Consider the following 17,016-nt stretch of genomic DNA (forward strand, 5'->3'; position numbering starts at 1 on the left):
GCTCCAAAAACTGCCCAAAAAAACAAGTAGCGCAAATTACGGTACTACTGCCACGTCATCCTGTCAGTGCATTATGCGAAAATCCGTACTGCTGCCACGTGGCACTTGTCAATGTAAAATCCGAGTACTGCCGTACAGTCGGCCACGTTATCATGTGTCAGCGTGATTTGCGAACAATCAGTACTGTCTGTCCACGTCAGCACATCTGCATGCCATGCCAACACGTGTGTGTATTTGTCCAGGTGGCTCTGCCACGTCACCAGTTTGTGACATACCTCCCTCTTAAAAGAATTGTAATCGTCCTCGATTACGCCTGCAAAACAAACAAAGGCCATAAACTGTCTTAGCATTAGACACGACACATCTAGCACATTTACAAAACGACAATCACACCACTGCACATGACATCACATGACAAATCAATCATAGAAAAATTCATTGCAAATCTGAGACCATGACTGCCAGCAACGTATTTAGTAACCACATCTAGATGCATTTCGTGGACCTCATTGATGTCGGGTTAGCTAATCCCATATTGCGATCATGTCTATAGAGAGTTTTCGACTCAAGCACTATCGTGTGCAAGTAGTCAATTGCCTCAAGCACTGTCGTGTGCGAAAATCGTTCGCCTCAAGCATTGTAGTGTGTGAGAATTTGTCGCCTCAAGCATTGTCGTGTGCGAGAATCATTTCCCGGGATCCCCATCCATCACTAAGTTCATATTGAACAGAGTGGTCCAGTCATTCATTCCATTGAATTAGTCGTGATTCATGATTCGATATCAGGTTCATTCGAGAGCTATCACTACTCCATTCCATTCTTAATTCTGCTCCTTTTTCAGAATTAACAGATTCTTTCATAAAACATTAGTTTTATTCAAAAGTTAAAATTCATCTTCCAAAAAGTCTTGTTTCATAAATTCATAAAGCAAAATAATGCTAATTAAAAAATCTATTCTGAAACGAGTATCACCTCGTCCTGCTGTCGTTTCAATGTGCCAGTCATCCTGATTCTTGTGCCCTTTTGGGGCACCGTGTAGCAATATGTCCTTGTTCTCCACATTCAAAACACTTTCTTGCTTTGAAATATTCATCTCTTTGGTCTTCTATGAGTGAAGGTTGTCTATCTCTTCCTCGATTGTTTTTGCTTTGACTTGTTGAAGGTTAATCTCATGGGTAAGTCAAGTTACCAGAATGTATAGCAAATCCTCGCTTCACGTGTCCCATCAACTGTTGTATAGACTCTGACTTTCTTTCGAGATAGTAGTCTCGAATTTCTTTGGGAAGCCCACAACAAAATCGTTCAATCTGCTCCTTAAAATTAATCTTCGTATAGGATGAAACGGGTAGAAAAATTTCCCAAAATCTTTCACAGTAAGAATCGAAAGATTCTGTCTTGACCATCCGAACATGGTTCCAATCAGTAATCACGTCTCGTTCGTATTCTTGTGTGAGCCATGAAGAAATAAAGAGTTTCTTAAATTTCAACCACTTTGTCGGCGCTTGTTTCCTTAACAACAGAGTGGACCACCATGTCCGTGCATTGCCTTTCAGAAAGGACGCCGCTCGTTTGATCTTGGAGTGCTTTGTATAGTGGCCTCCAGAAAATGCTTTGTCAAACTGTTGGACAAAGGCTAAAGCCTTGCGAGCATCTCGAAACCCTGAAGAGTGCTCAAACTTTACACTGCTTGTCCTCCCTCTTTGAATTCTTTGGGCTTTTTGCCTTTGTCGTCGAGAAAATCATATTGATTGGCTCTGTAAAAGTGCTTTCTTTTTGCATAAAACGTATGATCTTTCTGTCATTTCTTCCCCTTTCTGTCCTCATCACTCGAGTGAGAAGAAGATGAGTTGTCCGAGCTGTCAGAAGAAGATGAGGACAAATTGAGCAATCCTTCGAAGCGTACATGCTTCTTCTGCTTTCTGGCGTTTTCAAAAGTGGATTTTTGACCCAAGTAACCCAAGAAATTAGTTCCTTTGTTACGTTGCTTCAGTTGCTTTTCCGATCGCTTCGTCGGGTCCAGAAGCTGATTGATTTGGGCCTGGACCGCATCATAGAGTTCTTCTTCAGTAAACATTCTTGGATAGGAGGCTTCTTGATTGCCGGTTTGATTGGTGGCTCGGTGGTTTTCTGCCACTGAATGTGCACTTCAATGATGGATTGCTGAGACAAAAATTTTACAAACTGAGGGTTTTTTGCAAATTGAATCATCTGTTTTGTACACTCGTCAACCTGTTGTTGACGGTGCATCTCTTGAAGTTCATACTGAGTAGGCCGAGGTGGCCCGTACTCTTCCTCTGTTAAATCGTTGAAATCTTCTGCATGGTCTCCTCCTGCATCAGCAGATGCAGAAGAAGTCGACTAATTCTTGTTGGAATCCATAAGTGTCGCGAGAAGGAGGATCGGATTTCCCAATAGAAGAGAAATCGGCCGTGCTCTGATACCACTGTAACAAACTTGGGCACCCCAAGTCTAGATTCTGTCGCGATTCGAGGAAGATTCACTTGAAAATCACAATCCAATTTGGTCGACACGGCCCGGCGTACTTCTGTGCCCAAAGAGATTGGCCCCAAAGACTGGCACTCCTTTCCATATTTCTTTTACATTAATCTTCGAGCAAAGTACAACTCCCGCAGGGTCCTCCGCTCTCAGACTCTGCGTCCAAATGCTCTGAGAAGTGAGGCCCTTAAGGCTCTTTTATTTTTACAAAGGGATGCCAAAAGCAGAGCCCCAAAATTAGTTAAACTCAAAAGCAAAAGTTCCAAAAGCTTCAACTTAAAAGCAAATAAGTCCCAAAAGCTTCAGGCTCCAAAAACTGCCCAAAAAAACAAGTAGCGCAAATTATGGAAATCCGTATTGCTGCCACGTCATCCTGTCAGCGCATTGTGTGAAAATCCGTACTGCTCCCACGTGGCACTTGTCAACGCAAAATCCGAGTACTACCGTACAGTCTACCACGTTAATACATGCGCGTATTTGTCTGGGTGGCTCTACTACATCACCAGTACCGTTAGCATACTGTAAGACTGCTAGTTCGTCTGTGAATGATCTGTCAGCCCTTCCAAGACGGGAAGAACTACCTTCACCACATATGAAAGAACATCCCTAAGCTCTTATATGAACCGAGTTCGAACGTACGTTCAAAGAATGCTAAGGCTAGAATTTTCTCTATCTAAGATTTTGCAAGCCCTCCTTGATGCTTGCAAGGTGAACATTCATGATGACCTCCACAAGGAACATACATCAATCGGGCGTCACAACAACACTATCAGTGGTAGTTACCCGTAGGAGGACAACACAAAAAGAGGTGCCGCAGTGCACAAAGGATCTTCAAATCGGAACGATCGGCCTACGTGAGCAAAGGCCCAAAACAAGAACTTTCTCTAGTGAGCTAGCAGACTCTGTTTGCCAAAGGAAGACATGCTCACACAAGATGAATGCTCTATGATTGGGACATGCTCTATGTGGGAGAAAATTAAAAGGTTTAATATCCTCAAGACTATACGTGCAAGATTACGCATAAGCACGGATACTTAAATTGATTTCTAAGAAGATTATCCTTCTCCAGGTTGAGAAGGCGGAATTGAGTTAACAGATTCTCAGATAAAACTTCCGATCTGTTGGAAGATGTGAATGACAAGTTACCTACGTGACTCGTAAGATTGCTAATTGGTGAAAGATACCCTCCAGGAACTAGAGGAAAGACATGAATTTCTCCTAATGGAGTTGAGTACCCCATCTGTTGCTAAATTGGCTTTATCTTACAGAAAAATAATTCTAAATGAATTATTGGAATTTTAAGTGAGAGGGCTTTTCTCACTGGACACATCCGAGTACAGAGTATTCCTAGTGCGTCATTTAAAGTAATGACGGGAGCACTATGAAAAAGGAATATATCTGTAAGGCCACCAAGAACGGGTGCTTCTGATGCGTCACATCGGATGGGTGACAAGGAGCATCGGAAAGAAGTATCCGACCATCCGGGAACGGACATCTCTGACGCGTCATAGGATGGGTGACATACAGCATCGCGAAGGAGATTGTACCGTAAGTTCGGTAGGAAAGGACTAGGTGATGGGTATTCCTGATGCGTCACAAGGTGGGTGACGGGTGCATCGGAAAGGGAATATCCATAGTCGGGAGGAAATTCCGAACTGTGTTAGAATTGTGCACAAGGAAAGGCAAGCACTTGAATGAAGATGGGTTCATAGGAAACTTTGAGGAAAAACGGATGCTTTTTGAGAAAGCGGAATTGCTTTTCGGGAAAGCAAATGCTTTCCCGCGAGGAAGTCTATGTCTGCATTGCAACTGTGCGTGTGATTGCATCCAGGGACGCCTGGCAAGTGCAGTGAAAGCATTGTTTTTAACTTATAAGGTTTTCTTGAGTTTTTGGACACATTCATACCATTTTTAAAGGTGACCGGCCGCCCACTTAATAAGTAGGCAGCCATCTGATAAATAAGGCAACAGATCAGTCAACGTTTTCTCTCTCTCTTTTTCTGGCAGAAAAGCGAAAAAAAAATTAAAAATTAAATAATAATTTATTTATTAAAAAAAAAAACGGCCGCGATCTCTACGCGAGCAGCTATTCGTGCCCGTGGCTAGGAGCTATAAAAGCATCACATGCCCTCACTCAGAGAGGAGGACCAATCTTTGCAAGGAGGAGATACTGCTGCAGATTTCAGCCATAAAGAAGACGTTGCCGGTGATGCCCATGGCTGCCCCAAGTGTACCAGATGTCGCCAAGACCCAGTGCGCGAGTTTCCTCGCGAAGAAGTGCCTACGGAGCGTGTTTCCATCGCGACAAGTTGCTGTTTTTCTCTGTTTTCAGCCCATAAACGTCATAGACGGGGCTGATTTACGAGAAGGAACCCAAGAACACACCTCTTTTGTGTGTAGGATTGGAAGAGAGGATTTTTCTATGTAAAGATCTCTTCCGGGGAATTGCTTTTCGAGAACGGAGTTGCGTTTCAAGCGTCGAGACTTTGAAGGTAACGTTTTTCATGTTATGATCTTTGAGTATTTGATTGCAGGTGTACTTCCTCTTCGTGAGGGAGTAGGAGCAAAGGAAGGCATGAGCCTCTACAAGAGAAAAGCGCTCTGAGGAACTAGTGCCAGATCAGCCCAAGGGTTTCGTACCCAAGTTTGGGAAGCAGATCCACGGATCGAAGAGAGGTAAACTCTCGAGATGTGATCCAGAAGTTGAAATTCCCAAGGGAAGGACTTCGTGTCCAGGAAAGCGGAGTTAATCTGCAGGAAGAGGACTCTGGAAACAGAGTTAGAAAAGAGTTGCAGGGATGTCATGCCCTGAGTCTGGAAGGTGAGATCCAGAGGCGAGAACCTTGGTTCTCAAGGATTTGGAATAAGGAACAGAAGTTCCTTGGAATAGGGTTTTGCCCTAGGAATCGGAAGCTAAGGCTTCCAGGAACCATCAAGTCTTATTCTAGAACGAACGTGGTAATACGTTCGGTTCAAGTGCTTGTATAGACTTCTCCTCAATAATCAAGATACTACTACGGGGGGGGACCAGCCCATCTTCTCGTCCCCAGTACTGTGTCGATCTTCTCATTCTCTATCTCTCTCTCTATTTATTTCTCTCTATATCCTCTGGCTTTAGTAATAAGTGATAAATCCTATTTATCCGAATGTATTTTATATTGTTATGCGCTCCCGTTTGTGACACCATCTATCTTCAAACCGATAAGGTAAGTATTGAACTATTGGGGGGAAAAAATAGTTCTCTCTTGAGAAAGGACCAGCTCCTTTAGCATTGAGGAATTTTTCCCGAATTCTTCCCGGGCGGTTCAATTGGACTATAGTTGAGAACAACTCTTTATAAGTAAGAGGCATGTTGCTAAATTGGCTTTATTTGAAGGAAAATAAATCCTACATGAATTATTGAAATTATATCATATATGTGAGAGGGTTTTTCTCAATGGAGACATCCGAGCACATATATTTCTAGTGCGTCATTTAGAGTAATGACGGGAGCACTAAGAACGGAGATATTTGTAGGGCCACCAAGAACGGGTACTTCTAATGTGTCACATCGGATGGGTGACAAGGAGCATCGGGAAGAAGTATTCGACCATCCGGAACAAACATCTTTGATGTGTCATAGGATGGGTGATAGAGCATCGCGAAGAAGATTTTACCACAAGTTCGGTGAAAAAGGACTATGTGATGGGTATTCCTCATGCATCACAAGGTGGGTGACGGGAGCATCCGAAAGGGAATATTCCATCGTCACATTCTGAATAAGCAAGCACTTGAATGAAGATGGGTTCAAAGGAAACTTCGAGGAAATACAAATGCTTTCTAAGAAAGCTAGTTGCTTTTCGCAAAAGCAAATGCTTTTCCGTAAAGAGGTCTGTGTTAGCATTGCATCTGTGCATTAGACTGCATCCAGAGACGCTTGGGTTGTGATTGTGTAAGCATTGTTTTCAGCTTGTAAAGTTTTATTGAGTTTTTAGTAGGTTTATACCATTTTGAAAAGTGGTCGGCGGCCCACTTCATAAGTGGGCAGCCACAGGAGAAAAAAGCAGCAAAAACCCTAGCGCCCCCTTTCTCTCTCTCTATTTTGGCAGAGAAAAAGAAATCTCTCTCTCTCTCTTTCATCTAGGCGCCCCTCTCTCAGTCCTATTCTCGCCGGGAGGACATCTATTTCTACCAATTGCCAGGAGCTATAAAAGTGAATCTCTCTCTTACTCTGAAGGAGGAAGAAAAGCCAGCGTGTCACATGCAGCGCAATTAAAATGGTGACAAGATCTAGACTTTACACTTCCACAAATCTTTACTTCTTTCCTTGCTTGAATGTGTGCTACTTAGCTTGAATGATGGATCCTTTCATTTCCTTGTAGAGAGAGGATGAGAGGGGTAGAGATGTGGAGAGAGAGAATGACACACGATGGGGTCCCGACCAACCCTCTCAAGGACCCCCCACACCGTTGCCGATGTGGTATTTGCTTTTGATTGCGTAAATGGAATGAACACACATGCAATACCTCAAATGGAGAATGGAGAATGTCACCACGGTAACTCTTCAAAATGAAGCACCTCCGGGGCTGATTTGATGCACCTTTGGATCCGTCTCAATGAGGGGTTGTTAATGGCCACCAAGGGGTAGATCTGGGCTGATTTGCACTCCCGGTGTGAGAGGAATGAAGGGCTAAAGGCTAGCTGCAAAAACGCAGCAGATTAACGTGCAAAGCAGGACTGTAAACGCAGATGATGATGAAGCCGATAATGGACAGCAGTGGGAGCACTCAATGCGGCGAGGGAATGGCCGAGAAGAGTCTCAATCGGCTGCTGAAGGTCCGGGCTGCAACAGGGAAGATAGCATTCGTAGATCCACGCAATCTCTGGCGAGAAAGAGGGCTGAAAACTGAAAACGCTGGGCTAATCTACTACTCGGGGCTGATGGCTTGTGAAGGAAAGCAAAACGCTAGGGCTGATCTGTAGGAAAATGCTGGCGCATGCCTGGTGTTAGTTAATCTCTAGCCCTGGCTGAGAATAACCCAAAACGCTCGCTGATCTGCTCCCTTTATAGGGCAAAATACTGCTTATGAACTTTTTAGGACTTAGGTAGGGCAAACTTGGCAGACAAAGTTATAAAAATAAATCATTTGAAATGATTTATTAATAAACTTGTCCTTTTCTGGGTGAAATAGTTGCACATCAGGCCACCCGAAAATCCGATTGAGGAGGGGAATGGCTCGTTGGATTCCTCTAACCTAAAACTACATGCACGTCATGCCAGATGTCCACCGTAGTGTAACAACATCTATCAAAACGCTTGTACAATCCATTTATGCAAGAGGGTTCCGAAGCTCGAAAACCTAATCTAATGGACTCGTCCAAACATGCACGCCTTGCAAACATGCTCACAAAATACCGGAACTAATCATCCTAGGATTCTAGACACTCCTATCTAGGGATAGCTACAAAATTGGCTCTGGAAGTCGATGAAGCATGTCCACGTGGCACCCACAGCCATGTGACGTGACAAAATGCTACAGACCAGCCCCTGTTTCTGCAGATTTAAGCCGCAAAGATGGAGCCGCCAATGACTCCCATGGCTGCCCCAAGTGCATGAGATGTTGCAAAGATCAAGTAGGCGAGTTCCATCGTGGAGAAGTGCCTACGAAGAGTGTTTCCATCGCGACAAGTTGCTCTTTTTCTTTGTTTTCAGCGTGCCAACGTTGTAGATAGGGCTGATTCAATAGAAGGAACTCGAGAACACACCTCTTTTGTGTGTAGGATTGGAAGAGAAGGTTCTCCGCCTAGAGATCTCTTCCACGGAGTTGCTTTTTGAGGTCGAGTTGCGTTCCGAGTTCCGAGACTCCCCGGTAACGTTTTTTCATGTTTTGATCTCTGTGTAACAAACTTGGACACCCCAAGTCAAGATTCTACCGCGACACAACAGAGATTCACTTCAAAACAGTTCACAATTCACACTTGAGTCGACACGGCCCGGCGTAGTTCCGTGCCTGGAGATATTGTCCCCAAAGATTGGCGCCCCTTTCGGTATTTATTTTTGTATTAATCTGTGTTAAAAGTACACAGAGAGTGGGTAGGTGCTCACTCTCAGACTCTGCGTCCAGATGCTCTGAGAAGTGAGTGCCTAACCACTTATTTATTGGTTACAAAGGATGCCCAAAAGCAGAGCCCCAAAAGCTGTCATTCAAAAGCTTCTAAAAATAAAGCAATAATCCCAAAAGCTGCCAGTAATTTTCAGCCGGCGCAAAAGCACGATTTCCGTATGCTGCCCGCTTTTTGCGCCGCAATTCACAGAGATTCCGTACGGGTGCCACGTCAGCTTGTTAGCATGTTTTGCACCGGAATTTCCGGGACTTCTCTATTGTTGCCACGTGTACTGCCCGCCAGTCGGGGTGTGTCCGGGCCACGTCACCATTTTGTGACATACCCCCCTCTTGAAAGCATTGTAATCGCCCTCAATTACGCCTGCCAAATAGACGAAGGCCATAAACTGTCTTAGCAAACACTGACTGCTAGTACCGACACACTAGGCACAACACATCTAGCACATGTACCAATGGACAGTCACATCACAGGACATCACTTGACATCACAAGACATCACATGACAAATTACATTCAAAATTCATTCCAAATCTTAGACCATGATTAATCGACAACATATTTAGCAATCGCATCTAGATCCAATCAGGACCTCACACATGCCATATTGCAATCATGTCTATAGAGATTTATGAGACCGAAATGCTGCAATCATTTTGTCTATTAGTTCCTACACTTAAAGAAGTCAAGTACAAATCAATCAGTATCATTATTCCAATTCATAAAGTCATACAACACAATACTGTCAGCTCAACAGTATCCCTGAAACCCAAAGGGACATCAATGACTCTATCAAAAATCGGAGCAATCTGTTGACAAAGGAGCGGAGTGACTCCCCTCTTGTGCCCGCCCGCTGCACTAGATTCACCCATGCTGAAATCGGGTTCTATCGAAGTAGACTATGCTAAACCGAATGCTTCAAGGTAAAGGTTCACAATCTGAGGAGTATCTGCTAGGTCCTCCTCTATCCACTTCGCATCCAATGCGGGATAGTTCTTGAATTTAACCAAGAACCGCCTCATCACTTTACCTTTAATCTTTCTATCTTTATGTGCCAATATCTATTCTGGAACGAGTATCTCCTCGCTTTCCTCCACTTCGGGTTGCTCATCTGGCTCCCCATCATCGGGCACGTCGCCTTTAAAAGGCTTCAAGAGACTCACGTGAAAAGCATTGTGAATTCTCAAAGTATCGGGCAGCTTCAGTCTAAAGGAGACCTCATTTATCTTTTCTTTTATCTGGAAAGGTCCATAGTATCTCATGCTAAGCTTTGGAAAAAGCAGCTCCTTTCCTTTTTTCTTTCTCAAGCGTGTCTTCTCAAAACGTAAGAGCACCCAATCGTCTTCCTTTAATTTCAAATCACGACAGTGTCGATCTGCTGCCTTCTTGAGATTTCTCTACAGCCTCCCTAACCTTGGCAAAAGCAGTGTCCAAGTCTTGTTTATGGTGAGCTTGTGATTGCTTAGCAAATACTCAAGATCGTGTTTATGAGTCCAAGTTAAATTATTTGAAACCTAATTCGCTTGAGTGATAATCTAGCCAACACACACTCACTTGTGTGTACGATGTTTCTCTTTCATCCACCCTAGCTAGCTAGCACAATCGCATTCCCAGCAAGTGGTATCAGAGCCACGAGTATGCTAGCTAGGTTTGCTATTATGCATTTGCGTGTTTGTACAATTAGCATTCCTTAATCATCATTAGCTAGATTCATTAGATTTGATCTTCTATTGCATACCGCATACCTAATAAGTATACCTAGATGAATCCAAGATAAGCCTTGATTGACCTATTGAGGAAAGTGCAAGGTATAGACCCATGGTAGTCACCCATAAGACAATATAACCATCAGCTCATCATGCGTAGCATTGACTAAATACCACAACATCCCCACTAACGTCGTCAGTGCCCAATAGTGGGTGTAGAACTAAGTACTAACATATGCTCCCAAACACGACACACACCACACCCACACACACATGAGCATACATCAACACATAATTCAGCGTACTGAGTTTTTGTCATGACTCCGGAGATCAAGGGCAGACTCAACCATAATGAAGCCTAGCACTAAAAGAAACATTAAATCGGAAAAATTAGCACAAAAAATGAGGAGTTGATAGGGCATACGCACCACAAAGATAGAAAGAATTAGCACAATATCAACTGGTCGTAACTCGGACGAAAACTTCACAATGTGAAGTCTGCATGTCTGCTATACGACAAAAAAATATACCTAGATGAATCCAAGATAAGCCTTGATTCACCTATTAAGGAAAGTGCAAGGTATAGACCCATGGTAGTCACCCACAAGACAATATAACCATCAGCTCATCATGCGTAGCATTGACTAAATACCACGACATCCCCCCTAACGTCGTCAGTGCCCAATAGTGGGTGTAGAACTAGGTACTAACATATGCTCCCAAACACAACACACACCACACCCACACACACATGAGCATACATCAACACATAATTCAGCGTACTGAGTTTCTGTCATGACTCCAGAGATCAAGGGCAGACTCAGCCATAATGAAGCCTAGCACTAAAAGAAACATTAAATCGCATACCTAATAAGTATTCCATTGGCTAGTTCTTGAGTTAAAATCTCTTGGGCCACTACTCACTAGCTAATTGGAAGCTTAATTAGCGTCAGAGTTCATTAATTTGCCATTAGAAACTTGCAATTTGCATTCAATAGCTGCTCCTTATTTTAGCAAAATTGGCATTTGCAATTGGTGTGTGCGCGTAGCCTGTCTCGAGAGCTTTCAATCAAGCCCATACACACCAACTTTGAGCTAGGCTTCATCGATTAACACTTTGAACAGACCTCAAGCTGTGCCTAAAAGGCATTTAATGCCCACCAAGTTTTTGTCAAAAAAATGCCCCAACTAACTCCAAGGCCAGTCCTATTTTGGTGGGAACCCACGCAAGGCGGTCAAAGCCTAAAAGGCCGCTCACACACGCAGCCGCCCGGCGGACTCCAAGTGAAGCGCTCAAGCGCATTGCATTCTTTTTCGGGTCCGATTGGACCATGGCCGACCGCCCCTTCCTTGACAAGCACCGTCCGATGGCATTTTTGTTGCCTTTTCACCCAAAAACCGTCCACGACCGACGCACTCGCTCTCGCCTGCTCCGGCCATCCGGCGCCCACGCGCTCAACCCACTTAAAGACTTTGTCCTTCCCTACGGTGCCCCTCTTCCCGTGGCTGCCTGGTGCTGTCGCCTTGTAAGCCCCTTGTGCCAAGCCTCCAAGGCCACAAATTTCTCTAAGGAGGCATTCCTGCCCTATCGCATCAGAGCCTACAAAAGAGCTCGTTCCTGTGGCGACACCGGCTGAGAAGTCGGCTCACACCCACCAAGGGAACATTCCCATAGGCAGAGGCCCTAAGCTTCAAAAAGGCGACCATAAATCAAGGATATCAAGCATTCAAAGAAAGTTTTCAATTCAAGCATCCAAAGCAGAGGACACTTTATGAAGAGGAGCTTCACAAAATCACAGGAATTTCTCTCTCAAGCTTCATGCATCACGAGCATAACATAAAATTTGTGGAAAGCATTAACTGTCACAAGCCTTAGTCCCAAGACCGCAAACACCTTCGAAGGTGGAGACAGCTAGCAGGGAATGAAGGTAGGGAAGAGGAAGAAGAAACATTTCATAGGAGAAAGAATTAGTTCCTCACTTATCATAACTCTTCTTGTAGCATACATAATAGCATAGTAATAAAGATGGAGAAGATGGCAAGCTTAAACATTGAAGCATGGCTCTTGGTTGGATTTGCATTCCATAGCCAAGAGTGTTGGTGTAGGCTCTCAACCTCTCTACTTGCTTGGAGAAGGAGAGGGAGCTCTTGCACTTTGCAGAATACACAATGAGGGTGTGTGTGTGTGGGGGTATACCCCCCCCCCCCCCCCCCCCCCCCCCAAGCATGTCCCTAGCTTCCTCGGTCTCTCTCTCTCTCTCTCTCTCAATAAAGCCTAAAATCTTGCAGCCAAGCACAATAACTTCCAAATAGAATTTCTATCATTCCTAAGGGGTATTTGTGCTCGTGTAAAGAGGTAGACATTGGCTAGGAGAGTCTCCTAAGCTAAGACCCCTCTATTAGCGCAATGGAAGAGAAGGGGCTTGGGAAATTTAACGGGGAGGGCTTCCATACTTGGCAAACCAAGTTGAAAGGCTACTTAAAGAAAAAACAATTGTGGGTAGTAATCAAACCAACACTCACTGATGATCCGACATCCACTGCTGGTGCACAAGTACTAACAAGAGCTATGAGTGCACAAAATCAATCCAAGAACGAGCAGACATTAGAAATCATTATCACTGCACTACATGACAATTATGATACCTCATCAACTGCATAGGAACCACTAGAAAAAAACTTTGGAGCTAAGAAAAAGAGGAGTAAAGTGAGCTGAAAGAAAGATCTATACAAATTACAAATGGAACATAACGAAGATATTGCAAGCTTGGTCAATCGCCTCAAAAGTATGACCACACAACTAGCTTATGTAAACAGCGCAGTACCAGAGAAGGAAAAAATTGCAGTTCTTCTAGCAGCCTCACCACCTAGCTTTGACCAGATCATGACCATCGTTGAGGAGAAGGATCCAACACCAGATTTTCAAGATGTCATCAACTCTTTAATGTCCGAGGAGAAGAAGCAAGGGAGGAATGCTTCTTCAAGGGGAGGAGCTTTTGCAGTTGGCTCTAGTAACAAAACTTGTTTCAAGTGTGGCAAAGAAGGGCACATAGCAAAGAATTGTCTAGCATCGAAGACTTGCAGCATTTGCGGGAACAAGGGTCACCTTCCTTCGAAGTGTTACAAAAGGGACAACGGCAACACCAACAGAAATCCAAGGCCTAAAATGTATTTGGAAGAAGAAGACAAAGATGAAGATGAAGAAGGCAGCAATAGCCTTCTCGTCTACGACGACATTCTCTAGCTTTTTTTTTTTCTTTCCTCTTCAATTGTATTTGTTTACATCTGTTTGAGGGGAGATGCTGAGTGTCTCTTGGATTAGAGATAGTTTATCTCCTGGATTGAGGATGGTCTACTGGATTGGAAATGTTCTTTTTGCTCTTAGATTAGAGTGTACCAGAGATATCAATTTCTTCAGTTTCTTCCTAGTCCAAACCTCAAGGGGAGAATTGTGAAGTGTAAGCTTTGTCCTAGAGTACAAGAGTATAAGTCAAGGAGAAGACATGTGGAATTATCCCACATGCAGTGGTGCAAGGTTGTATAGCTACTTAAAGCTCATTTCATGAATGAATAAAACAAGTCTATTTTGCATTACATCTCCCTTGTTTATGGTGAGTTTGTGATGGCTTAGCAAATACTCAAGATCGTGTTTATGAGTCCAAGTTAATTGATCTTGGAACCTTAATTGATCTTGGAACCTAATTCGCTTGACTTATAATCTATCCAACACACTCACTTGTGTGCACGATGTTTCTCTTCCATCCACCCTAGCTAGCTAGCACGATCGCACTCCCATCATTGATTAAAGATCTAGTTAATGATTATGGGATGCTAATCATGCTACAAACTCCAATACCATTTGGAGAACAAGGTGAGGAGACACGAAGGACTGCTAAGTTAAGGGGAGATGAAGGAGAGTAAGTTTAAATCCGTGTCCATAATCACATGGAATTTTTTATTGTGTTTAAACATAAAATTGTATGATCTAGGGAGAATTACCAAAATACCCCTCTAATTTGTGGAAATTCTCAAAATATCCCTCAAATTTCAAAATTCTCAAAATATCCTTGTATCTATTTTGGTTGGATTGTTAAGATTTTCTCATCTTTATTCTTTTTTGGCTTGAGATCCATTTTTGAGTGCTTAGCATGTAATTTGTCACAAATTACCTCGCAAAAAAGGAAATTATGTCTAAAAATAATGGAGCAATTCATCTCCAAAGCCTACATAACCAACTCAAATTGTAGTTTTAGCATCTTGTATGATAGACAATCAGTCTTCTTATGAAGATCTACAAAAAAATTCATTTTTGGAGAAATTTACTATCACAACCACAGATATTTTGGGAATTTTGATAAATGTGGGTATTTTGGAAATTTTTGAAATTCGAGGGGTATTTTGGAAATTTCCACAAACTAGAGAGATATTTTGGTAATTTTTTTTATGATCTATTACACATATATAATTAGAAGTAGTTTACATATTACAAAAAACTCGACTTAAATAATGTGAAAGGTGCACATTGCATATCAACATTTAAAAATAAAATAAAATGAGAAAGAAATGAAAACAATAAAATTTAAATTTAAAACATAAAAATTATTTTAGTGTTTTTTCATTAAAGAAAATAAAAAGAATATAACAAGATAGTGAAATGAATTTTTATAGACTTTTTAAATGAAAAAATCTTTTTTCAATACGTATAACATGGATCGATCTCCTATGAATACACTTTCTCATCCAAAAAGGTGAATGCACATTTGAAAAAAAGCATTTTAAAGACTATGATGTGTTTCTATTCACAAGACTTTCAAGGCCCTTGGACCCTTGTCAAGCAAAGAAATTTGAACGACCTTTACCCATAGTGCAATAAGGCCTTTAGCAAACCACAAATACAGAACCATTCATGGTATTAACATGCTAATCATTACTTAATCACACAATACAGATTGGAGACAAAGAGAACTAGATTGATTCAAGACGAGTACAAAGAGACTCATTGTATAGAGCTAGCCGAAGCATCTCATATGGCATCATACGTCACATCATAAGAGGCCCCAAATCAGCCTAAATTACTAGAGGACTGGTGGGTACTCTTTTAGGCCCTTTTATGAACCTTTTTACTAAGTCTAAGTGAATCCACACCCTCTAGAAATGCCCCACATGGTTACCCAAACACCCAAGGTACCTTTTCCACATGCTAGCAAAATGATTCCTGCCACCTAAGCATTCAGTAGAGTAGACTAAGGGTGATACATACCAAGACATAGGCTAAAGCCCACGAACCCCAACATCATTGATGTATGGCATGCAATTTTGGCAACAAATAAAAATGCACCTGTTCTGGCACACACTCGAAAAGTATTCTATCATTTTACGGTATTTTCTTCTACCCAAAGGAAAGAAACATATTCCAGCATGTCTAGAACCAACAAGAGTATGAAACTATGAGAGGATTTGTTTTGATGCAATGAAATCTGATAACAGACACTATCGAATAATGTGGGAGCAATGCTTGAAAACAGATACGGTAGATTCAAATATGTGTATATCAAAAACATATAGGTTTCTCATGCATAATCCAAACGGGGCAAGGATTCCACTTGCCTATTGGTCTTGACAAAAAAAGAGCCCACATCAGTTTGATATTGGGATGCGTTGTTGATGCACCCGCCTCCCACTGAGCTGACTTTAGTGATTTTCGAAGCACCCCCTTCGCCTATTATCCACTCTCTCACAGGATCCCCCTGCAAGGATGATGTTGATGCCACTGTAAATCCAAGAAAAGGGACATTTTTCACAAAGTCCTTTACCAAGGCAGCTATGCAGACGTAATTGATTGAAATTTTCTGTTTGGACCAGAATCCCAGCGAGTTCACACAATTCCTGGACATGCATCTGGTAAAATGGAAAACAGGGGAGCTCCGTAAAGAGCAATGTTACGTACTGATGAGCGATTTGTTGCCAACTCTCCTGCAAACTTTGTGGCAGGGGTAGAGTTGGAGGGAGGACGTGTGACCCAGACTGCAGAAAGAAAAGAGAGTTGCTGTTTGCATGGCCATTACTTAGGCCAGGTATCTCTCTCTCTCTCTCTCTCTCTCTCTCTCGCTACAAAAAGAGGATGCAGCAAGTAATTTTTGGACTACATAAGTAGTCCTTAGTAAAGCGTTGGATATTGGGTGCATATCTAGACCATTGGAAGAAGCTTGCGGATTATTGCCACATGGCAGGCTAATGATAATAAACTTTTTTTTTATGCATGGGTGTTGACATTTGTGTGCTTTTGCATTATATTTTGATGTAAATAATTCATTGTTGCACTTTTTTTTTAACATAATATTTAATTGTGATACCACATGTTTTCAAATACTAATGTCACTATTTATTGTTCTCTCTCACAAAGAAATCGCTTATCATGAAATATATTGTGATCTAAATAGTCCATCTTTACACTTTTGTTTCCAAAAAAACATAATATAACACATGTTTTAAAATGCTGCTGTCACTTTCTATTTTTGGCTTTTTAAAAGAAACCCTTAGTGTTGTGTTGGGTTAGGGAGACTTTCATAGTTTTCAGTGCATGATGGAGAATTACCTTTCATTTCACATCCTGACATGTCTTTACTTTTCTTGTATTCTATTGTTTTAGAATGCTAAAGTAAAGCTTCACCTTGCATATTTTGAGTAAATTTTACACACACATACATATATGT

General features: G+C 42.3%; 1 protein-coding gene across 2 annotated transcripts in view; it reads right to left on the reverse strand.

Moving 5' to 3' along the window:
- LOC147433951 (Protein kinase superfamily protein) overlaps window positions 1-16,427 on the reverse strand; it is a 76,200-nt gene extending 59,773 nt beyond the window's left edge. The window contains exons 1-2 of one of the 2 annotated variants that reach the window (XM_086490571.1): window positions 16,251-16,427; window positions 15,911-16,073 (exon numbers count right to left, since the gene is read on the reverse strand). In XM_086490571.1, coding sequence (XP_086346697.1) covers window positions 15,911-16,073; window positions 16,251-16,365 — 278 coding nt within the window. In that variant the 5' untranslated portion in view covers window positions 16,366-16,427. The remainder of the gene's footprint in view (window positions 1-15,910; window positions 16,074-16,250) is intronic. The other variant, XM_086490572.1, reaches the window with a different exon arrangement.
- Between the last annotated feature and the right edge of the window lie 589 nt (window positions 16,428-17,016).

The sequence above is a fragment of the Adiantum capillus-veneris genome, chromosome 19 (genome assembly GCF_014529385.1).
Source record: "Adiantum capillus-veneris isolate H3 chromosome 19, ASM1452938v2, whole genome shotgun sequence".
NCBI lineage: Eukaryota > Viridiplantae > Streptophyta > Polypodiopsida > Polypodiales > Pteridaceae > Adiantum > Adiantum capillus-veneris.